Source organism: Bacillus rossius, chromosome 1 (genome assembly GCF_032445375.1).
Source record: "Bacillus rossius redtenbacheri isolate Brsri chromosome 1, Brsri_v3, whole genome shotgun sequence".
In the NCBI taxonomy this organism is placed as follows: Eukaryota; Metazoa; Arthropoda; class Insecta; order Phasmatodea; family Bacillidae; genus Bacillus; species Bacillus rossius.
The window spans coordinates 177,368,160-177,393,427 of record NC_086330.1 but is presented as its reverse complement, the minus strand read 5'-3'; the positions used below and the strand labels follow the sequence as shown (position 1 = coordinate 177,393,427).

The window sequence follows — 25,268 nt, the reverse complement described above, 5'->3', positions numbered from 1 at the left end:
TTCCACGCATGTGAACCGCATTGCTAACTGAAAAAGTAAGACTTTGTGAGAGTTTCTGGGCGTTTTCTAGTAGTTGGAAGCTTGCTCATTTTTATCATCCCCACGCAGCTCACATATCCTTCCGCATGAGACTGTGGTCTCCTCAACAGATGCCGTTGAAAGCCATCATGTTGTCAAGTAACTAAACCTTTAGTTTTTAAATGTATTGTTTCTGCTTCTTTCCCCACAGTCACTCACTCTCATAAAAAAAAGTTTTGAAAGTGAAATAAATCAGTGCTGAAGAGCTATCCTCTATAAAGTTAGAAATAATAAATATAATTTTACTAAAAAAAGTCTATTACAAAATTTAAAATAGACGTAAACAATAATTTATTTGAAATAAATACGAATTGAATAGTTTACATATTGAAAGTTAGAAATAAATATAAATTTACTAAAACAAGTCTGCTAAAAATATTGATAAAAGACGTAAACAATAATTTAACAATGGCCTGAGACTAGGAACAATTTCCTTAGATATATTTTTTTCTCGGAGCTAGGATGTATCTGGAGTAGAGTGCGTCCCCACGTGTTCTTCAACGTACCTGGAACAGGAACAGAAAGCACAGCATGAATCCGTCACAGCGAACCTAGTTTATTAATAATTTGACTAACGATACTAAAGCCCCACAAGGACAATCTAGCATGCAGAATTTGCACCTATTCGCGCACTAGAAAAATCCATGTAATAATACACTTGCAGAATCTGCACGATTATGTGGCAGGAACTGCTCTATGTTTTCATGTCGGGCCATCATGCAGGGAACTGGTTATAATTTTCTGTAATCATGTTGTGTTCTGTCTCTCAAAATTAGGCAGAAGTTAACTATCAGGTTTGCCATACATGACAGAGTCATGCATAAAATATAGCTGGTAAAAGAAAAGCATATTTACATCCTTTATTCAATTTATAAAGGGAAATAGAGCTACTATTTTAAACCATACTTCAAAACATTTTTGTCTTTGATACAGTTTTAAGTAGTTCACATTTGTCAAGATATGAATTATAATGGGATTTATTTAACTTATTTTAAATATTTGTAAATTTAGTTTGTATTTCTGTGCAAAATGTTTAGAAGTGAATTCTGAATATAAAAAATGTATGATTCAGACATGCATTGCCAAACCGTCAAAACTTTTAATGGCAAATATGCTGACTTGCAGCAAGTTTGATTCACTTCAACTAGTCTCCGAGCGTCGACCTAGCAGCAAGCCTTCTAGAGCAAGCCCACAGCAATGCCTAGGTGCAAATATCAAGCCAAATTCAAGCCTTCGGCAATCTTGTAGTTAGCTTGTCTTAGTGAGCAAACCTAAGTTTGAATCACGATTAATGTACCAGGCAATGTGTCGCAATATTACATGCTATAGGATTCTTAAAACTTTTATGAATCAAATTTACTACAATCATGTTGAAAAAAAGTTTTTCCAGTGTTCTTTTGGCCAATGTTCTGACCTGTCCTCAGTGCAACAAGAATTCAGACCTGGGCAGACCCAGGACACCACATTCCATGCATGCGTGAATGTGATAGTTGTAGCAGGTGACCCGTTTCTTTTAGCATTGCAATGAGTTGCTTGCTCATTACAGATCTAACTTAATACATTTGGATGTAAACGAGAGTAATGGTCGGATATAACGGCAGCAGCCGTGTAATCAGTGTCACAGAAACCAAATGACATAAGAGTTGCAGGGAAGCGCACCAGATATCACAGATGTCATATATAAACTTAATTGAATGCCTTTTTGACACAAATTCTTCACACAACATTGCCGTTCATATACTACGTATGTTTTACTTTTTTATCTTTCAATTTGAAAATATTTATATCTGAAATTTTTTTATTGTACATTCTAGGATTTAAGCCCAAAACAATGCAACGGAGTGTGATGTAGATTAATGTGTTTGAAAATGGTTAAGAATAAGAAATTATACCAACTCTAAGAGGCTGAATGTGTACTAATAATTTAATTTTGAAGACTAATTTTATATTGATTTTCTAAAATAAGTCAATCAGTAACATTAATATGCAATCACTAGTTTCATGTTACAAAATTGTAATATTTCTTGCTGTGATATCAACAAAGGAACTGAAGTAAAATGGTGCACATTTGACCAGTGGTGTACTTAAGGAAGCATTGTGGAAGTAATAACTTCTTGCGGAAGCTAAGGGTTGTAAAATCCATGCAGTAAGGTAATTGCCACACCTGTTCATATTTTAAACATTGTCCGCAAATATATATTTCAAGATGTAAACCCTAAAATACGTACAACTATAAGATTGTACTTAAATAGAGAAAGACACTTTAAAGGAATGATGTTCAAAGGAACACGAGCTCATGAAAATGTATCTCTCATGTGAGTTACACGAGGACAAAGAAGTATCGCTTGATCTCAGCATACAATATTGAAGTTTCAAAATTTTCGCATGAACATGACATTAGATAAACTATAACCAAGAAAACAAATACGGTACACTTTCGTTTAAACTGAAACATGGTTATTATGTAGGAATTCTATCTGTACTTTTTTTTTTCCTTTTACAATAAATTTATTTTTGTTTTTAAAGTAATATTATTAACTGTTTAAGTGAAATTTCTGGAAAATCCTGTAACTGAAGTGAGAAGCTAAGCAAGTACTTTGCATACTCACAACTCCTTGGAAATGTGAATTAGACCAGACTTAATATTTATTAACGCTAAGTTACAAAAGTAATAACTATCTAATATTTCACTTCAGTGGCAGCAGACTAAGGCCTTGTTGGAGTTCAAGTACAAAGCTATGTACATACTCTCGATCCTAGATACATACTTTACTTATTATTGTGATGTGCTAGAGCAATTCGAATGTAAACAATTGTTAGTCTGCTTAACAGATTGTTAACAATATTTTTTGAAAATTTATTCTTATATGGCTATGTAATTAAGTTTCTATCTTTTTTCCTTAAACGTAAATAACATATGTGCATATATTGTTTAACCTTCCTTATAAACCTTATAAAATATTATTTTTCATAGGGTATGCTAAACATCATAAAAAATAAAAATGAAAATCTGTCATTAATTTTTTAAATTACTAATTAGCTAAATCAAATTCATCCTACAAAACGCTTTCTAAATGGCGATGATTCATTCTCAATTCCAGTTCGGACAGCCCTCGTACAGGCCGCCGGAGAAGAATTGAAACCATGTCAGCCGGCGCAAAGTGGTCCAGGGGCCTGCCTCTGGGTAGGACCTACGATGAGCTTATTGTGTACTAATAATTCCGTCTATACCAACATTAGAATGTCATTCACATTCAGAGCTGAATTACAAATAACTTTAAATTATATAACTTGTGAAAAATCTGTGATTTTACTTACTTAATATAATTATTTCCCTCATAAAACATTTTAGTGCTGAGTAACCACTTACAAAATGTTCTTTTTAAAATAAAGGTGCGATTCAACAAATGTTACACCGTCAGGTTGGAGTCCTTGTTTTTTAAATCGCGCTCGTTAAAAATTCTTCGTGTATTGCATATGCCTGTTTAATACATACATTAAAAATAAAAGTCTTCTTAGCTATTAAACAATGCGTAGCGCCTAAATGTAAATGAATTGGGAGACCTCGGTAAAATTTTATGTTTAAATACCAACTTTAGTGTTAATTTATGTGACTATTTGGGTTTACGTGTATCAGTATACAGTGTTGTTAAGTAACAAATTACAAGTAATCGGATTACTTGTAACGATTACTTTTCAAGTAATTTATACTTGTAACGAGTTACATTTAAAAAAATGTAATTCGTACTTGTAATCGGAATACATAACTTTGATTGTAATCGATACATTAAGGTAATCAATACTTTATGTTTACTTGCCTTTACTTTTATTCTCGGAACGTATAATGAATACAATTAAGAACAAGAATAACATACATTTTTGTATTAGTAAAGTTTATAATTTTACGCTTGTAGTGCTACGATCGTATGCACAACATCTATGATCAAAAATGACAAAGCACAGAAGTGGCTTGTCAGGTTCTACATATCTTTGCCTTCTTGTCTTAACTTTGTTTACTTGTGTTGTGTCCACTACTCGCAAACGCATCGCAATCATGGATGGTATAGGTAACCGAAGTGATACTGCGACAAATTAAAATGCTGAAGAAGTCGTTAATAATGAAGATAGAATTTTTCCGTTTAGTTACCTTGATAAATATTTTGAATTATCTGGGAAGCAGAGCAAAGAGAATATATCTGTGAAGTGTAAGTTATGTTTGGGAAATAAAATAGTCAGATCAGCATGGAGCACTACTTCAAATTTAAGGACATCACGGTAAGCAAACTAGATAATGAATTATATTAATGATATGTATTAACACAGTTTTTTACAACATTTACTGACATTAGCTACTGTATTTACACGATTTTAATTGTTTTGTAAGATCAATTCCAAAATTTAAAGAGTGTTTCTTTTATTACAGGTAGCTACTTGTATGAAGTATTTTTATGTTATTCAAGCAAGTTTGTCCTCAAATATTATTCATTTAATTAAAGATAATAAATTTAATCATTACATGAAATCATTTTTTAACAAAAAATATATGTATGTATATTAATGTAACAGTGTGTAAAAAAAATTGAATCGTAAGTCAGTTTTAAAATGGTAGCGGAAAGTAATTGTAATTGTAATTTTACTGATTACTTCTATGTAAAGTAATTTTACTTGTTATTAGTTACATTGTCACCACAGTAATTGTAATTGAGCCCAATTACTTTTTCCGAGTACTTTTAACAACACTGACAGTATATTCATGGCCGCGTCCCTTTAAAACCGAGAGAGAGGTGGGTGAAAGTGGAAGATTCCTATTTACGTATTTGTGTGTTTGTAGGTACCACTTCAAATAAATTAAATTTCAGTGTACTGTATTAGATGGACATTTACGTAAATTAATATCGAGATTTTACCAGTGAACTCTGGTTTTCTATTTAAAAAAAAAACTAGGTTAACCTAACATTATTTTAGAACACCAATGAACAGCACCTTTCACCTCATAAAAATACTTAATTTTTTATCATGAATATAAATATAATAAAATAAAAATTTGATGATGATTTAATAAAACTAATAAATTGTTTTAAACAGCCCTAGATCCTGATAATTCGGGACAAAATTAAGTTTCTTTAGTTTTATGTTGTGTGGTTGGTAGTGTGAGAATCATTTGTGACCGATTTTAGAAGGAAAAAAAGGAGGAATTATGTTTAACCTGGGAGGGAAATCTCTGTTTACTTCTATATTCCTTGGAACAGTCTGAGCGCATGTTCCTTTCGTCAGTCCTGGTCGGTTGATGTCACGCGACAAACCATGTCTAACGACGTTCTCTAAAAACCATGCTTTTAGCTGGTCAGAAGTAAAGAGCACCACGATCGAACAAAACAAATGCCTTTCTCAACGGGTTTTTAAATGCCACTTCTAACAAATGATCACCCGATAACAGAGTCTGATGCCACTGTCACCTCTAAACGTGAAATGCACTGAAGAGGCCTGGCCTACACAGATGTTCCTTTGCAGGATTTCCGGAAAGTGAGTGTGGGCTCTCAAAGGAGTGCGAGAGATAAAAAAAACGCGCACGAGGCGAACACATAACATCGACGAACTGCGAAAAGATTGCGTACTTCTGTAGAACCAGGAGCCGCTTCGCCTCTCGCTGGATGTTCATCAGGTGGTCCCTCTGCAACTGCTTCAGCGTCTTGATTCTCTCCGGTTCTTCTGTTGAAACAGTCACTTTTTATGTGAGTTCCCTAGTACTTACAACTTACAGATCAGTGATTTGGGCCCGAGGAAGTTCCTATTTATCAGAAATGGATTGATGCAGGTTGAGTATTTTAAGAGAAAGCCCGTCATCAGCCGAAGCACATAACAACCTTGGATAACTCGTTCTCCAGATTTATCCCTCTGTTATTTATTCTTGTGGGAGGCTCTAAATTGACTTATGAATTCAACAGTCCTCACACACTCGAAGAATTCCAGAACTCCAATAACTCAATTCTTTCACACATGTTCCACGGAGCCTCTTCTAAAAAACCCACCCTGCAGATGCTCCGGGGGAACCCTTGCCGGAGGGGGAAGGAGAATGAGGTTGACCCTTTCGAATGAAATTCCATGCTGGAGGGGGGTGGTCTGTTCCTCACCATGAACTCAACAATATATAAGATATATATTAATAAATTATATAAAATGTATATATATATATTATATATCATAATATATTAATATGTATATAGAAATTAAAATTTAGGTGAAAGCAACTAATCCGTCTTAACTTATTCTCTCAACATCAGATGCTCTTGGGGATTTGTTAACTAAAATGTTTATTTCTACCTCATTGATTGATCTAAGGCATTGCCACTTCCAGAACCATTGTTTTGATTGGAAGAATCCTTTAGAGCTAAGAAGCTTTAACAGTCGCAGGTATGGGATGTGTTAAATTGTAGTCCACTGACTTATTTTATGAAAGTTTTTATTTTGACCATGCACAATTTTCTGTGTAGTTAGATTTTTCTTTTAGAGTGATCAGTGTGTGATTCAATATCAACTTAACGAGCTCTGTTTAAAATTATACCTGCTTATATATTTCATATTTATATCATACAAATTAAAAAAAGCTATCTAACCGACGAAATAAACATGGGAAAGTCTAAGGAGAATGTGAAATTGGAGTAGGCGAAAGAGGATTGGAAAGGGGGGAGGTGGTATATTTTAGACTACAAATTGATTCCCCCCACCCTTCTATTTTCCGTGAATTATTTGCTTTTCACGCACCTCAATTAAGAGCAATGACTATATAACCAACTGCATGCGGCGTTATAACCAACATTAAAATACAATCCTAACAAAATATTACAAAAAATAAATTCTTGCATAAAATATTTTTATTAATATCAATATTAATATTACTGTACTATTCAAATTTTTGTGAACACATATTATTTAATTTAAATCGCAAGAACTTGAAAAGTTTATTCAAACTTTATTTTCTCCTTGATGACGATGAATCTTTTAAACCATTGCTGTGAGTCTCGAGCACAGGCAACGCCAAGGTGATGCAGCCATATGCTTGCCGAGGCGGGATGATTCCGCGCAGGTTTGTCATTGCCTTGTGCGGGATGAAGGTGGGAGGGACATCACAAACACGCAGTCCTGAACTCAGGGAGATAGTTTGATGAATCCGCTCCCCGGTCGGGAGTCAAACCCGGGCCCCTCGGCCCAGCAGCCAGACACGCTAGCCACTAGACCAAATGAGCCGACAATTTCTCCTTATATTGGCTCGCTTTAAGCTTTTTGCAGCAATATTCCTATGCTAAAAACCCAAGTTTAAATGTTAAACTCTAAGTACACAGAAGGTTAGAGGAAACTAAAACTGAGCCATAAAAATATGTTTTTTCCTTATACTGAACAAAACCATAGTAAGTTTTAACAGCCCTTTTTTCGAACATGTAACAACACAGACTATGCTCCTTCCAGTGGTGTAGCGTGGGTGGTGCGGAGGGGGCGGCCCGCCCCGGGCGGCAGCCCGCGGGGGCGGGTCGCCGGTGAAGCGGGTTGAGATCTGATCTATGATTCATTCATTACATGTGTCAGACACACTAAAATGTTCCATTTTTATCTAAAATTTTGCGCACCAACTATTTTTTAATATTTATTTAAAAGAAAAACTGCGAAATCACTGACAGAGCTCTTTATAACGTTTGTTTGTTTACATACGAACGGCAACATCGCATCACGCCGCGCCGCCCGGCGCGCGCGAGCCGAGTTGAGCGGCACTCCTTATTATGTTAATTACTCATACAAAATCTTTTGTTTCACGCGTCGGCTCGTGTCGATGCCTCTCTTTCGCACTCATTGAATTTAGTATGGGGGGCGGCAAAATGGGTCTCCCGCCCCAGGCGCCGAGATGGCACGCTACGCCACTGGCTCCTTCCACTTTATTGATGGTCAGATAACTGCGAGTTTAGTCAATGACATACGATATAGTGTTTTTAAGCTAATCTGAGAATTTTGAAATCGGCCTCTTAGAACCATTCCTGAAAAATATCTCTTCAAAATTAATCTCAAACGTAGACATTTGTTGCACCAGTTCCTATTTACAATGTATCAGGACAGGTTGTTTACCATACTTACACCATCTTGGTTCAAGGATTCCGAAAAATAGGCTTATTCAAAAGTGTTCGGATGAGCTGAATTACAATATGTGTCATTTCTAAGATAAAGTTCATTGAAAGTTTGTCTACTCGTGTGAAATATCTGAATGGCTTACATAAATATTTCGGAGAAGTGATTACAGAAACAGTTGTGTATGTGGTATTCGCCTGCAGAGACTAAGGATATGTACTTCCGGCGAGTAACCCGACACAATCACTTACGTAAAAAATTTAATCATATATATTTTGCCTGAATTTTAAATGGCCGATAGTGATTAACACAACTCTAGCGATACAGTTTGCCACAGAACACAAAATGTGATGTTTCTGCACAGAAACACTAAAATAACATTTTAGATAAAACCAAATATGGCGTGTGATTTTGAGACTAAAGCCTCGGTCACATTAGGCTGGTTTACCAGTCGCTGCTTACTGCAGCTGTAAGCAGAAACAGCAAACAGCGGCTCGTAAGGGGTTCACACTACAGTCAGCAGCAGTTTTTTTAATCAAAACGAGAGTTTCAAATATTTCTCGATTTTTTAAAAAAGTTTCTTTGGAAAAAATTAATCCCGTAGATTTAATTCGTCTATCATTTTCTTGAATGCTTAGTGCTTATCGTCCATTTTAATTAATTCACTGGGCGAAGTGTCCCATACGCACTCACACTTCCTACATACTTACAAAAATAACTATAACTTGATCTCCTGACAATTATTGACCCAAAATATATCGTCATCGCGAAATAAAAAGAAGCAAAGTACCTTTCGGTACGCACAACGAATTCCAACAATACACAACCAGCCACTTGTGCGCCGTTGAGGGTTCTCCCAGCAGCTACTTGCCGGTCACGTGACCATCTCTTTGTTCGCAGGTGGCTGCTGAGAGGCTTCAAACAGCGCTGGCAAGTCATTCCCCGGCTGGCGGTAGTGGCCGCCGCTGAGTGTCCGCACTGCGCTGTAAGGGGCTGGTGTTAGTCGGCAGTGAGCGGCGAGCTGATGAACCAGCTTGATGTGACTGAGGCTTTAAGGCGGCCGCCTGTCTGGGCACACGAGTTCTAGGAGCACGGGGGGCGCTAAGGACGACCCTAGCTCTCGCATCATACGCCTCTTCGCGTCTGCGCGCCAGGCACAGACTGGCGTGCAGTCTTCGCATCACCAACGTGGCTTCTTAAGAATTAAAGCGGCGATCCTATCATATTAAAGGTAAAGGTTCCTTACACACATATCCTACTTACAATATCATGTACCATATCACCCATACCAATAAACTGCTGTTGAAAACAGAGGTTTTATCCTTTTTCACTGCCCTGATAATGAATTTTTAAAAGGGAACTAATAATAGGCAAGTGCAATGGCCTTGCACGCCACTAGGCGGCGCACACGTACTTGGGAGCATGACGAAGCCCTTGCAGGCTGGAGCGTCCAGGGTCAGCCTTGGGTCCAGACTGGTGCTAGAGCCGCTGTTATCCGCTTCGATGACCTGCCTCTTGTCCAGCTGCACGTAGCCGGAGCTCCGCGAGGCGGGCTCCTGCCGCAGTCGCGAGCAAACCACGTGTACATCCATTCATAGTTCAGGCATTCAGTGCTAACCATTTCAAAGGTTGGTAGCGATAAGTTATCTGAAGTCATGGAGTTAGTGATTGTCAGGAGGTGGGCTGTGACATAATTGAAGTCACCTTCTACTTCTCTATCGCTATATTGTAACACCTAAAACACTGAGGAAACAGTACTGAACACATCTGGAGATCGTTACTATAAATGAGTTAGAATTTCCATCGCTAAACGCAGTCATTGGCGTAAAATATAGCTCTTTAAAACTGTTCCCACCACGCACACACTTAACTTGAGACAATTTTTGGATGGTCCTGCAAACATGGTGGAAACTATCAGATGACCAAAAAAGTATCTCACTCAATACCAGTGAAGTAGTGAATGCATGACTACCCTCTGGTTGAAGCAGTCGTTTGAGTGAGATAGTTTAATGGAGACAGAAATGATCATGGAATAAAGAAAAGCTTATACAACATTCAGTGGCGAGGCGTGAGGTTTACATGAGGGGAAGCAATAACTCCGTTCACACCAAAAGATGATGTGGTTGGGGGGGGGGGGGGTCTGGGGGCCCTCCGCCGGGAAAATATGGATTTCAAGGTACAAAATGGTGCTATTTAAGTAGTTTTCTTAACTGAACATTGACTATTCCACAGGTAGAAAAATTGAAATTTTTTTTAAATACATTATTTTTGAAAAATAATGATTGACTTACATTATTCTGATAGTAAAATACCTACTCTACATTACTTATATACTAAGTGGGAGTGTAGTATCATCGTACGCCCACAAATCCCCCACGCACTGCCAGCCAACAGCCCGCGGGAGAGATGCGCGCGCCCCGAGAGACGACCGCCGACTGAAACGCGACATCGCCACCTGCCGTGCCGAACTGTACCGGACATAGCCGAAGCATTCGGCGGAAGAATTCCACCGTCTGCTTCGGCCATGTTCGCTCCAGTTCGGCAAGAAAGCGTTACCTTCGTAGCTTCTACCACGTATTTTTCCAGCCAATCCCCTCCCTGAACCTTTGTACCATGCCACCCCCCTTCCGAAAGGAAACTACTGCGGCAGCCTTCCTGCTGAAAGCGATCCTACCAGCGCTTCTAAACCTAGCAACGCTTCTAAAACATGTAACACCCCTCGTACCTCAAAATAGAATTATTTGGAATTAATTAAAAAGAGCCTTGGAAACAAGCTGGATAAAAAAATACGTTAAATAAATTGATTTACCAGAGGCGACACGAGGTGGGAACAAACACAATTTAGGAACTTCCTGTAACAAGCAAGGAGGAAGTTGGTGTGGATCGATAAAATCAATAAATAAAAACTACTCGATTAACTTGATCTATAGTTTCCCTGTTTTATTTGCCCTGAAGAATTATCTTATTTCCATTATTTTACACACACAAGGTTTTAACAATTTTCAAAGATTAACAAAAGAAAAACGAAAATGGGGCTGGCCAGCGCTTACTTAAACCAATTTACATTCTTAGTTTGAAATATAAACATTTGCATTATGAGTTTTACACCCAAAGTTGGATGGATCCGATGATTACATTGATAATTAGTTCGATTTGTTTTACATTTTCTTGAGAAAAACACTGGTCGCTGGTGGGTTGGTCATCCGGTTAAGATAGTTCATAGCTAGGTAAGGGGGAAATGTTGAATATACATTACCACCCGGGGTCTTCAAACAATCACGTCGGGTAGTAGAAGCGTTTCTTCGAATGTGACCCACGGAACAGAAAAGGGGGGGGGGGGGGTGGTCACGAGATGAGACCAATCAATCTCTCCCCGTCATCGAACCCTGTCTGCAACAGTCCAAATCAAACCTGATTAGAACTGGTATACAGGCAGTCTATAGGGCAGAAAATGCCAGAAGAAAAAAAAATTTAAAGGGGAAAAAAAAAGGGGGGGTCGCGAATTATCACTCACCAAAACAGGGGAGTTGCCCAGCACCCTGCCGTCGTGGACTCAGCTAGGATCTGGAGCTCGCGAATTGCGCGGCAGGACGCGGATGATTTCTTCATAATAATTGATTAAAGGAAAAAAAATTTTGAAGGCTAATAACTAAACTATGCAGACAGACTAATCTATTAGTAGTGACTTGAGGGATAGCATCCCTTATACAAGGCGACTACATCGTCGTTAGCGGCCGGGTGAAGTCTTGCGGAGTCTGCCGATTCGCCGATCTGTCTGCACACGCGACGCGAGTTGATCTGTGTCGCGGCAGTCCGCGTCTCATAATTAAAAAATGCCGCCGGCGCTAACAGGTGGAAAGGGGGGGTTTCTGGGCCGCCGAAAAATACCGAACTTGCCCGAATACGGGCGGAGAAAAAAACTCTAGCAGGAGTCTTGAAGTTGGCCACACTGGGCGACCGTAGAGAACTCTGTCGGAGGAGGCTGAGTTGAAAAGAATCGACTCGCGCCTGGCGTCCATATAACTCAAGGGAGAGCGGTGCTGCTCTCTGGCGCCCTAGAGGGTAGGAAAGCGGAGAAGTTCGCGACTTGGTCGCTAGGTAGTGCTAGCTATCAGTTCTGGCGCCTTCGTTTTTGCGGGTAGACCTTGAGAACGGTCACCGGTGTCCAGGGGGTTACGACCGGTCATTGGTCTTACTTGGAACTGAGAAGGGGGGGGGGGGTAACATGCAACGCTGATGGGAAACTACGCCCCGTCGTGGCTGCAGAGGGGCGAATATAACACTAAGACATGATGAAAAACGCGAATCTCAGCTCGTCTCTGCGAACTGGTCGCCTGCAAGCTACAAGCTTGCCTATGCAGTTAGGGTCACGAAGAGAAATAATATTACAGGCTTGAGGCGTGACTGAAGGCGGGTGAAATGGTAAGCGGTCTGCCAGTCAGTGATTAGGCCAGCAGAATATCCGATACGCCGATGGGAAAGGGGCTTCAGGGCACTGAGACAAAGTTTAACTCAGAGGAGTACACCAGACTAACAAATTAAAATTACACTATATTAGAGCAAATAAAATTTCCACACAAAAATTTAAAATCATAATAAAAATTTAAAATATATTGTGTCGAATTTACAAATTAACGGCACATACTTCCCCCCTGAAAGACGGAATCAGGGTGGCCCACTTGAGCCACCAAAAACCTGGGTTCCAGAAACTTACCCTGTACCAGGATCTACTGTAGTAAACTACTTACATATAAAAAAATATCTTGATCAAATCGAAGGTATATTATAATTAATTAATTAACACTTAACGATGAATGATGTAATAAGGAAAGTTGATCTCAGATGTTGGGAATGGTGTCACGTGACAAAACTCTAAAGATGGGCGCTGTGAGGCGGGCCGAAAAGCACTGAGGCCGAAACAAGGGAAATGCGTCCTTGAGCACTCAGTGACTGATGGGGATTGTAACCCCTGTAAATGGGTATCGTAACCCGTAACTTACAAAATATATTTGGTAATAGGACCCCTGTACAATTGTCTTTCCATAAAAGGCCGAAGGCATTGGGACTTTGCCCTGCACAATCAGGCCATGGAGAAGACGGTCAAATTTGCTGCTTCCCCGAAGGTAAAACAGATCCTCAGTCCCAGAGTGACACAGGGCCTAAGGGTAAGATTCCCTTGGCGGGTTTTTAAATTATCGGGGTTGGAACCCTAAAAGATCAACAATCCGTATGAATGAATGAATTAAAAAAAAATTAAATATTCGACAAAGTTAGAAATTTTAGCGCATACAACTCTGATGTTCAATATAACTAACTAATATTTATTATTTAAAAGTTTTCTGCAAACAAAATAATAAATTAACAACTCTTCGCACTCAAATTTAAATTATTTAAAGAAAGGAAATGCAATAAACCAACAATTATCAATCAAAAGGGTTATTAATTATCATGGAGCGGTTAGATCTTCCATGACTGCTGATAGGTTTCACACTGCCTGAGAGGGGGTTTGAACATAGGCCGTCCAAAGGTGAGTGCTGGGGATCTAACCCAGTAACACTCTATGGTCATAGGATTTTTCACCTAGAGGACCGAGTCTCGGCTCGTTGGCTCGTAGGACCCTTCTTTTGCGCTGCTCGTTGGCTAGCTTGACCTAGCTCCTATTTAAAAAAAAACACATAAAAGAAACCTGTTTACCGTCTGGAAGTCACGTAGCTCTTACTTAAATAAACCATATCATCGATAGCGATGTAAAAGAAATACAACTTTGGGGGTAGAATGCAAAGGAAACAAAAAAAAAATGGCTAGATGTGACAGCTTCTGTGCTCAGAATCTATGTACGTCGCTGTACATCACATTTACGTACAAGGAAAAATAAAGAAATAAACACATAAAGGTTTTAACGCTAAATCAATTTAAAACAAACTACAAACATTATTCTTGCTTAATTTACGAATTATGATTATTAAAAAAAATTGAACTTAATCAATAATTAAATAGATAAAATCGTCGAACAAAATTCATGAAGATTAAAAAAAACTGTCAGAGAAGTATTACTAAGTTAAAAAAAATAAAACAATTTACGGCACGCAGTTTGTTCAAGACTGAACTTACATCTGGAAAAATTAAAAATTAAAGTATCTTAAATTACATAGAGTGTGCTAGCCTAGAGACGGGATGCTTAAACGTACCCAAATTAATTTAGTAGACCTCTCGTTGGAGGTTGAAAGGATTTCACCACTCTCGGTGATTACTATAAACATTACAATGAGGCTAGTCACCTCGTAGGTACTTAATTTCGGGAAATACGTATTTTAATATGCTTGATTATATTATTATTATTTTATCACTATATTATGTTTTCAAGTATTATTACTTTAATAAAGTAGGACGTGAAATTCTTATAAGGCAAATGACTTTCAGTATAGTTTGAAATCATTATTATGATGGGGGGGAGCCCTTGATATGTAAATTAAAATCTATATTTAAATATTATGTGCGTGTTTATTAGTAATGGCGTTAGTAGCCTAAAAAAGTACTCTTAACTTATAGTTATTTGTTCATATGTAAACTTAATAATTAAATTTAAACACATTTAGCTGACTACTGCGGGATAACAGTGGAAAACAATAAACTTATTTGACGCTCAGTCATAAAGTAACTACGGCGGGCGGAGATAAACAGAGCCCGGCGTCACGACAAAGACGTCAGCTGTGGTCACCCCTCGAAGATAAGCGGGCGGCAGAGGCCGCTCGAAGAAGGAGGGGGGGGGGAGGAGGAAAACAAACATGACAGCTCCCATGTGGCTGTCGGGAAAAGGATGTGAGTGGAACAGTTGCTCACGTAAAAATTTGCTATGGTCCAGGATTAATTGGACAAAAACAAAAAAAAATATACGTCGCGGGCATTCGCCTCGCGCTACTGGGAAAGTAAGGTTCCAGGTGAGATTACAGTTGGACACCCCTACAAAGGTCGCACAGGGCGCACAGGGCGCTGAACTGAACATGAAGCCACGGACGTGCGCCGTGAGAGATAACCGGCACGTAGGGACGGGGGAGGGGTGTCTGTGGCCTTGTATGTGTCTGCGGCTGCGCCGCGGCAGGGACAACAGCTGTGGCTGGCTGAAAGACGTCTCGCGCGCTACGCGCTAGCCTAAGTCCACACGGGAATTTAACTCAAGATAAATGTTAAAAATTTAACTCATAACTAGGGGGCGTACCAGCGATCAGTTTACAATATTATTACAAAATTGTTATTATCAAAAATTAATTAAAAAAAATTTTGTATTTTTATTTTTTTTGTTTAGGTATGCTTATAGTATTCAGGTATGCCTATATACCAAGGTAACCACGCTCTGCTACCAAGTTGTAACACCCCTCGTGCCTCAAAATAGAATTATTTGGAATTAATTAGAAAGAGCCTTGGAAACAAGCTGGATAAAAAAATACGTTAAATAAATTGATTTACCAGAGGCGACACGAGGTGGGAACAAACACAATTTAGGAACTTCCTGTAACAAGCAAGGAGGAAGTTGGTGTGGATCGATAAAATCAATAAATAAAAACTACTCGATTAACTTGATCTATAGTTTCCCTGTTTTATTTGCCCTGAAGAATTATCTTATTTCCATTATTTTACACACACAAGGTTTTAACAATTTTCAAAGATTAACAAAAGAAAAACGAAAATGGGGCTGGCCAGCGCTTACTTAAACCAATTTACATTCTTAGTTTGAAATATAAACATTTGCATTATGAGTTTTACACCCAAAGTTGGATGGATCCGATGATTACATTGATAATTAGTTCGATTTGTTTTACATTTTCTTGAGAAAAACACTGGTCGCTGGTGGGTTGGTCATCCGGTTAAGATAGTTCGTAGCTAGGTAAGGGGGAAATGTTGAATTTACATTACCACCCGGGGTCTTCAAACAATCACGTCGGGTAGTAGAAGCGTTTCTTCGAATGTGACCCATGGAACAGAAAAGGGGGGGGTGGTCACGAGATGAGACCAATCAATCTCTCCCCGTCATCGAACCCTGTCTGCAACAGTCCAAATCAAACCTGATTAGAACTGGTATACAGGCAGTCTATAGGGCAGGAAATGCCAGAAGAAAAAAAAATTTAAAGGGGAAAAAAAAGGGGGGGTCGCGAATTATCACTCACCAAAACAGGGTAGTTGCTCAGCACCCTGCCGTCGTGGACTCAGCTAGGATCTGGAGCTCGCGAATTGCGCGGCAGGACGCGGATGATTTCTTCATAATAATTGATTAAAGGAAAAAAAAATTTTGAAGGCTAATAACTAAACTATGCAGACAGACTAATCTATTAGTAGTGACTTGAGGGATAGCATCCCTTATACAAGGCGACTACATCGTCGTTAGCGGCCGGGTGAAGTCTTGCGGAGTCTGCCGATTCGCCGATCTGTCTGCACACGCGACGCGAGTTGATCTGTGTCGCGGCAGTCCGCGTCTCATAATTAAAAAATGCCGCCGGCGCTAACAGGTGGAAAGGGGGGGTTTCTGGGCCGCCGAAAAATACCGAACTTGCCCGAATACGGGCGGAGAAAAAAACTCTAGCAGGAGTCTTGAAGTTGGCCACACTGGGCGACCGTAGAGAACTCTGTCGGAGGAGGCTGAGTTGAAAAGAATCGACTCGCGCCTGGCGTCCATATAACTCAAGGGAGAGCGGTGCTGCTCTCTGGCGCCCTAGAGGGTAGGCAAGCGGAGAAGTTCGCGACTTGGTCGCTAGGTAGTGCTAGCTATCAGTTCTGGCGCCTTCGTTTTTGCGGGTAGACCTTGAGAACGGTCACCGGTGTCCAGGGGGTTACGACCGGTCATTGGTCTTACTTGGAACTTTGAAGGGGGGGGGGGTAACATGCAACGCTGATGGGAAACTACGCCCGTCGTGGCTGCAGAGGGGCGAATATAACACTAAGACGTGATGAAAAACGCGAATCTCAGCTCGTCTCTGCGAACTGGTCGCCTGCAAGCTACAAGCTTGCCTATGCAGTTAGGGTCACGAAGAGAAATAATATTACAGGCTTGAGGCGTGACTGAAGGTGGGGGAAATGGTAAGCGGTCTGCCAGTCAGTGATTAGGCCAGCAGAATATCCGATACGCCGATGGGAAAGGGGCTTCAGGGCACTGAGACAAAGTTTAACTCAGAGGAGTACACCAGACTAACAAATTAAAATTACACTATATTAGAGCAAATAAAATTTCCACACAAAAATTTAAAATCATAATAAAAATTTAAAATATATTGTGTCGAATTTACAAATTAACGGCACAAACAGCATGTTTTTGTGTCAACGAGTTCTTTTTTTTATAGCGCACAGCGCACAGTATTGGGTCCTAAGAAGATAGTGTAAAAAATACATACACCTAACTGCACGAGCCAAAGTAAAATACTATTCTGAATAAAATATTTATTTAAAAAATACAATGTCTGGAAACTGCCTGGACCAGCACTGCTTGCCTTGCTTGCCCTGACGAGACGCCACTGACAACATTGCGACAAATCACTGGCCACGAACTTGAAATAAAAGGAAATGTTCAGGCTTTGGTGTACACCCATCCAAGCTGGAAGCATATCAAGTATATAAATTCATCTAATTAACTTCTTAAATAAATTATATCCACGATTGAAGGGTACTCATATGCAGCCTACGCAGTTCAATTAGATGCAAGTATTATGAAATAGTATGTCCTGGACAAAGCGCCAGGCGGTGGAACAGCGAAGCTGACTGCCATATTGGATTGTAACGTCACGGCGGCCATCTTGGATTACCTTTACCTTGACCTTGACCTTCAAAATTCGCCAAAAAAGTACAAAATTTGCCAAAATTTCCAGATTTTTGGAAACAAATTCCTCCAAAAATTTTCAAAAATTAATAAATTCTTTTCGAGGGTTAAATTCCCGTTTCGAGGGAAAATTTACAGTTTTAAGTCCTCAAAAATACCAGCGGCTAGAATTGTCCCCATAGCTGCTTAAATTCCCCATGGTTAAGCTGCTCTAAGCTGCTGATGGGGAAGCTTTGTTCTTGACCCCGGCGGCCATATTGGATCCTAGATCGTTGCACTTTGAGTTACGGCCGCCATCTTGAAAATCTTTATTTTTTATCCGATTTTAATGAAAATTTTTAAATTTATAAAAAAAAATTCAATTAATAAAATTTTAATCAAAATATTTAATAAATGCACTTACGACATGGAGCTCGGAGTCATCGTTTCAAACACGACGACGGCAAAAATAAAAAAAATGGCGACCGATCCTTCCACCATGGAAGCCGCCGGAAGACTGACCTCCCACCACTTATGTCAAGGTATATATATCGTCAGATAGTATGATGTCATACAAAACCATCTTGAAAATTCGTAATTTCAATGCTAGAAATTCGTGAATAATTTTAAAATTGATAAAAAAAGAAATACTTAATTAATTAAATTTCAATATTTAAATAACCGTTGCAGATATTGTTAAGCCCGCCATCTTGGATTTTATAAATGTTGCATGCTGTGTTTAGGCAGCCATCTTGGATTCATTAAATATTAAAAGTTTCGTTATGCCTTGCAATTTTGGTTGATTATGATGTCATCGTTACACTTTTCGTTACGGGCGCCATATTGGATTCTAGATCGTTGCACATTAAGAGGCCACTCCAGTGTTTCAGGGGCACTACGCAACCCGCGTTAACCTCATAAGATTGAATGCTATTTTCATTTTGCTTATAACTTATTAACTAATATAGATTTCGAAATGATGCTTGCTTGCTTTGTAAGACAAATATGCTCTTATCAAAGCCCCTTTCTTCAAAAATGTGCATAAATTATGGTTCAAACCTAGACAATACACTTATGCATATTAGTAAAGATTAGTATAAAACCATAATTTATGCACATTTTTGAAGAAAGGGGCTTTGATAAGAGCATCGTTGTCTTACATATCAAGCAAGCATCATTTTGAAATTTATATTAGTTAATTAGTTGTAAGCAAAATGAAAATAGCATTGAATCTTATGAGATTAACGCGGGTTGCGTAGTGCCCCTGAAACACTGGAGTGGCCTCTTAAGTTACGGCTGTTAACTTGAAAAGCCGTAATTTTGATGCTCGAAATTTGGAAAAAAAATTAAAAAAAAAAATTAATTAAAATATAAAACATACTATTTAAAAATGCACTTAAGCCTAGAAGTCCACGGTTCTAACCCATTAAGAGCAAAAAAAAGGTCGTTGATTCCTTCCTCCACGGAAGCCACCTGCAGACTGACCGCACACCACCAATTCCAAGGTGTATATCGCCACATAGAATGATGTCATGTCCGCCATATTGTTTTCGTCTGCGGGAGACCGTTATGTTTTCAGCTCCTAGGGTGGTATTTATATTCACGTCTTGAGCAATTCCTTCGTCAAGAAATTCTTATATGCATTCTTATTTAAACATTTGTGTGCCATAGAGGTTGCTTGAGATGATCTCAAGTGATCGCAAAGAAGACAATCTTGATGAAGACCATCTTATGATAGTCCCATATTTCTTATTTCTAAGAGGGCATTCTCCTGTCTTATAGTCATTGCTTGAGAACACCATCGTAGAAGCATGTTTCATAGTCGCTGAGACCGTGCTTATGAACACGAATAAGATCGTCTTTGCCAAGACCACTGCAGGCATGTCTCAAGCAATTGCTTGTTCTGATCACAATGTAGAAAATGGCGGATTCTCGTGAACCTCGTATTTTTAAAGTTAAATAAATCCTGTATGAAGTGCTGAAGCAATTTTATATGGGGGAAGGCGGGGTAACTGGACGCAGTGGGTAATAGTACGTACGTGAGTATCTGGCTTAAGAAGAGGAGATGCACGTGGGAGCACTGGCACTACTTAGTGGCGAAACGAGTAACTTCGTTCTAATCGAGTGGTGATGGTGTGAGGCTAATGTTTTTTTTTTCGGATATTCGTGTTTTTTTAAATCGGAGGTTTTTCCAATAAGATCCTGCATTCATTGCATTCGAGGTAAGGAAAAAACTGTGTACTTTTGTAGAATTTTAGATGATTATAAATAATAAGTGTTGTTTTTACTATAACTTAACGAGGTAAAAGCTGGTACTTTGTGTTCGTTTCAACTGTGACTGTCAGTAAACTGACATGGCGTCATTGGTGGTATTCGTACGCAGGCATGCGTACCAATTCCCCATCTGCGTTTCATTCACCCATGCGAAATTTGGTAACTGTTATTTTTAATTTGATCATATAAATGGCTTTATACATTGTAAAAATAACAGAAACAAATATGTTTACTAATTTCCCCAGTTCCAAAACCGTCGACATCAAGGACTACAGGGACCAGGATAGGCGCCGAGACGAAAACGTCGTTCGGAAATTCTAACAGCCACTCCAAGAAAAACGACGCTGGAAGAAGTGGAAACAAAGAGGAAAAATAAAACGAAAACACAAGCTAAAAATGATATAGGAGAGCCAAAAAAGAAGAAAACGAAGAAAAATATTTTCGCTATTCGTCCGTTTAATCTATCGAAGACAAAGGAAATACAAAAGATCTTTGTCAAGATGATGAAATTGAAGATTTGGATATGGTGGCTACATCTTTCCAACAAAAATGGCACTAATGAGATCTGTATGTTTTGTGGAGAGCTTGGTTAGTACAGAGAACTGTGGTACCGCTGTGGCAGGTGTTCGGGCTGGGTCCATTCAGACTGAAGTGCTGCAGAAAATCACTATAATTTTGTATGCAATTTTCGTCAAGCAAAAATATAATTATTTCAATAACTTTGATGCTGCAATAGTCTACGTCTTTGTCATATTAAACAACTGTGATTAGTTATTTTGAAGAAAATTTAAATATCCATTTATGTATTTGCAACTATGGTTTGTCAGTGTGTAAGAGTGTTGTTTTGTGTTAGCTCTCCCTAGCTGTACATTAACAATGCAAATAATAAGTAAGCTATGTTCTAAGCTATATATAATTTAATCCAAGTACCTACATAAATAGTTAAAAAATACTATATTGCAAGTTTGATTTAGTTGCTATTAACAATAAAAAAAAAAGACAAAATTCAAGTCATGTGTGTATTTTATTTAAAAGAAAATAAATTTATGTCCCCAGTGTAGTACAAAAAGTGTATTTTGTTATTTAGGTACATTGTCATATTTAAAAAATTATTTTTCCTTTCAGGGAATATTTGGGAAAAATTTTATGTACCAGAATTGGCATGGGTACGCAACACAAATTTAGTTGGGTAATCGTACGCAATACATATTTTAATAATTTAAGTAAAAAAACACACTTCCCTTTTTTACAAAGTAGGCCTACTAATACTCGGCTATATTTAAACTGACTTAATGTCGCTTTGCTACAAATTAATTGCATTGTTTTTTTAACTTTATTAACAGAAATATAATGTGTCAAAGTTAAGTGCGTGCAGTTACCCCACCTTCCTGTATTTTAAATGAGTTTAGTGTTTGTTTGTGACCATTGGTTACATTTTCAAGTGCTAAACAGATACGTTTATTTACATATCGATCACAGAACGAGTACACCTACAGTTACATCGACATCTGGTTCGGGTTTGTCTTCAACTAGGCATCCTTGTGGCTACTGCGATATGACCTTTGCATTTGCACATGATGTACGGAGACATGAGAGAAGTAGATGTACGAAGAATCCTTCTCGCATGAAGTTTCGCTGTGATGAGTGTCATAAATGGTTTACTCGAATTGATAATTTACGCCGACATGCGAAAAACTGTAAAGGTGAAGTCCGTGCGCCTACTGTTGAACTACCTGTAGAAAGTTCGACTCCTCGGTTTAGATTGGTGACTCGTGAGCGTACAAGCAAAAAAACAGATGTGCAGCAACCGATTGCTATGACGTCTGAACATGAAAATAAACCTAAGACTGTGTTCGGTGCATTACAAGTAAATGATAATGGCTTCTACTTGGCGCAGTCTGCATTTCGTGGAACGTTTAAGACTACTATTATCTAAATATGTTAGGTGAGTCGAAGGACATTTGTACTTTTCTTGATGATTTCAGACAGGACATTATCAATTAGTCTACTGATGACGTAGCAACAAACGGCCCATTAAAATATAACTTGTGGTTGGACTGTATATATGGAAAGCCGTATCCGTTCGATGACAAAGTGAAGAAGTGTGCATTCAAGACATCGGCTGCAGTAATTTACAGTTCTAACGATGTGAAGCAAACTGTTAAACACGGTGTCCGGAAACTCTGTCAAGAAGAGAAGGACTAAGTCAGTAAAGATTTTGGCTAGTCTCTGTCTAGTATAAACCGATTGGAGCTAAGATAGTCATTTCACGCCTATGCGGACCTAAATGTTTGTACGATAGCTAACCTTCGCAGGTGATCCTGTAGTAGAATAGAAATTAAGTAATAAAATTTATTTTGTGAAATAACTTGTGGAGTTTTAACTCTCGAACCTGTCACCATTAGGTATAATTTGTTCTATTAAAATTTTTTGCATCATCTAGGATCGTACCATGGACCTTAGACGATCTAATCAATCAGTATATTGATTGCAAATTTATTTAATGAATATTTGAAATTTTTCCTGAATTTCTAGGTTAATTATTACGAATTTCCAATATTGTGGTCTTGATGGCTTATAGGATGATGGTAGTAGAAGATTTAAAGTCTCTTTAAGAATTTTGAACATGGTTTATTAAAATTATTATTTTTTTACATAAAATTAATCATTATTGCATCGATCAGGCATCGAACCAAGAACAGGAATCGAACGAATCAATATGTAAATTAATGATTGATTTATTTAATGAATTTTGGAATTTTTCCCGAATTTCTAGCTAAATAATTACACAATTCCAAGATGGCATCCAAATGACAATATGGCGGGTGTCACAGTAATAATATATGATAACTGCACTCTAGCGGGTAAGAATTAAACTAACATGGCGTCAGCGCACTCTAGCAGACGATACAATGATGATCGCTTCCAGCAAACGAAGACAAGATGGCGGACATGACGTCATGTTACGTGACGATATATATACTATGAACAAAGTGGTGGGGGTCAGTCTGCCAGCACCCACCACGGGGGAAGGATCGGTCACCATTTTTTTTGCCCTCATCGGGTTCGAACCGAGGACTCCGAGCTCCATGTCGTAAATGTAAATTTTTTAAATAGTTTTTATTCAAATTTGATTAATTGAATATTTTATAAATTTATAATTTTTTCATTAAAATTGGGTAATAATTAAAGATTTTAAAGATGGCGGCCGTAACGATAATTGCAACGGTGACGTCATTATCCATGATGACGTCAAGGCTTATCGGAGGCTGTAGACATGGATGCTTAAGCCTATATATGGACATTTCTAGCCACTGGGACTTTTAAGGACTAAAAACGGGAAAATTTCCCTCGAAACGGGAATTTTTCCCTCGAAAAGAGAATTTTTTAATTTATCAAAATTTTAGAGATTTTTTGGCGGAATTTTTTTCCAAAAAAATGGAAATTTTGGCGGTTTTTGAGGATTTTTGGGCAAATTTTGCCCAATTTTACTACTTTTGGCAATTTTTGAGGGTAAAATTTAAAGGTCAAGGTCATGACCATCCAAAATGGCCGCCGTGACGTCACAATCCAATATGGCGGTCGGCACCACAGGCACCACACCCTGGACCCTGTGCCTGGTCCGTGATTTACATACTACTTATTACCCCATCTTAGCGTACCAGAAATTTTTCAGAGTCCTAACTCACAAGTAATATTCTCTTCTCATGTTTGCATACTAGTGTTTTTAAAGCTGCATGGAAGCAGATATTTTATTGTCTGCGTATAATTACATTCCTAAACAAGTTCATGTTTGCGTACTTGTGTTTTAAAGCTGCATGGAAGCAGACATTTTTAATGTCTGCATATAATTACATTCCTAAACACGTTCATGTTTGCGTACTCGTGTTTTAAAGCTGCATGGACACAGATATTTTTAATGTCTGCATATAATTACATTCCGAAACAAGTTAATGTTTGTGTACCCGTGTTTTAATGGCTGCATGGAAAAATATATTTTTAATGTCTGCGTATAATTACATTCCTAATCAAGTTCGTGTTTGCGTACACGTATTTAAAAAGCTGAATGCGCTACCTTGAAACATAATATCAAAGAAATAAATTTAAAAATATTATTTATTAACTCTAAACACTATATACAACATAACCCTCAAAATATTTATAAAAAAACACTTATTATCCTCAAAATCGCTCACGCATAAACATATTGAGGAGCCGCACCTCGACGCTCAGGTTGCTGAGTATAAACTCCATGCTGTTTATTCTTGCATTGAACAGCTCTTCCAACCCGACACACCCACACACGCTCACTTTCCTGCGGTCACTCTACGAAGGTATTGAAGTACTCCACACACTCTGTGATAGTGAGGCAGGTGAGCGTAGCCAGCACGGGGTTGATGGTGGTAGCGATGATGACGTCGGGGTTGGCTCCGTCGAAGTCTGCGGTGGACGATGGCTGGTAATCTCCATCAGCGGAGTCAGATCTCCATCCGTGATGAGAGGTGGTGACGGTGGTCCACACACCCCAGCACAGTCAGTAGCTTGCTGCTGCCGGGCCGCAGCAATGAGGATGAGTGGTGGTGGTGATCCACGCTCCCCAGTCCGAATGGTAGCATGCTGCTGTCGGACAGCAGCATTGGGGATGAGTGGTGGTGGTGACCCGATCAGACTTGAAGCAGGCTGCTGTCGGACAGCAGCAATGGGGATGAGTGGCGGTGGTGGTCCACAAACCAGCTGCGGCGTCCGCGTCGACGAGAGGTCCAGCGGCGAGCGGTCCCGCTCAGGAGTCCGTCCCCACAGCTCTTCCCGCGTCCAGCGACGCCCTTGATGACGACACCGCTCGATGTCGGTCCAGTTGTGGAGATAGGTCTCTTCATCAACCTCCTCCTCACTCGAAATATTGATTATCTCTCCTTCCTCAGCATTCAGCCAACCATGCCTGAAATTGCTTCCGTGAAAAGACATGTTTTCAAGGTATGTCATCTAGCAACAAACTGAAGCGTGATTCCAGCCGTCTACGGTA

At 38.9% G+C, this 25,268-nt stretch overlaps 1 protein-coding gene across 2 annotated transcripts in view; it reads right to left on the bottom strand.

The window, feature by feature from the left end:
* Positions 1-345: 345 nt before the first annotated feature.
* Positions 346-25,268, bottom strand: part of LOC134527120 (uncharacterized) — a 169,147-nt gene continuing 144,224 nt past the window's right edge. For both annotated transcript variants that reach the window (XM_063359489.1, XM_063359490.1), the window contains 3 exons: positions 9,605-9,746; positions 5,694-5,787; positions 346-584 (listed from right to left, as the gene is read on the bottom strand). In XM_063359489.1, coding sequence (XP_063215559.1) covers positions 536-584; positions 5,694-5,787; positions 9,605-9,746 — 285 coding nt within the window. In that variant the 3' untranslated portion in view covers positions 346-535. The remainder of the gene's footprint in view (positions 585-5,693; positions 5,788-9,604; positions 9,747-25,268) is intronic.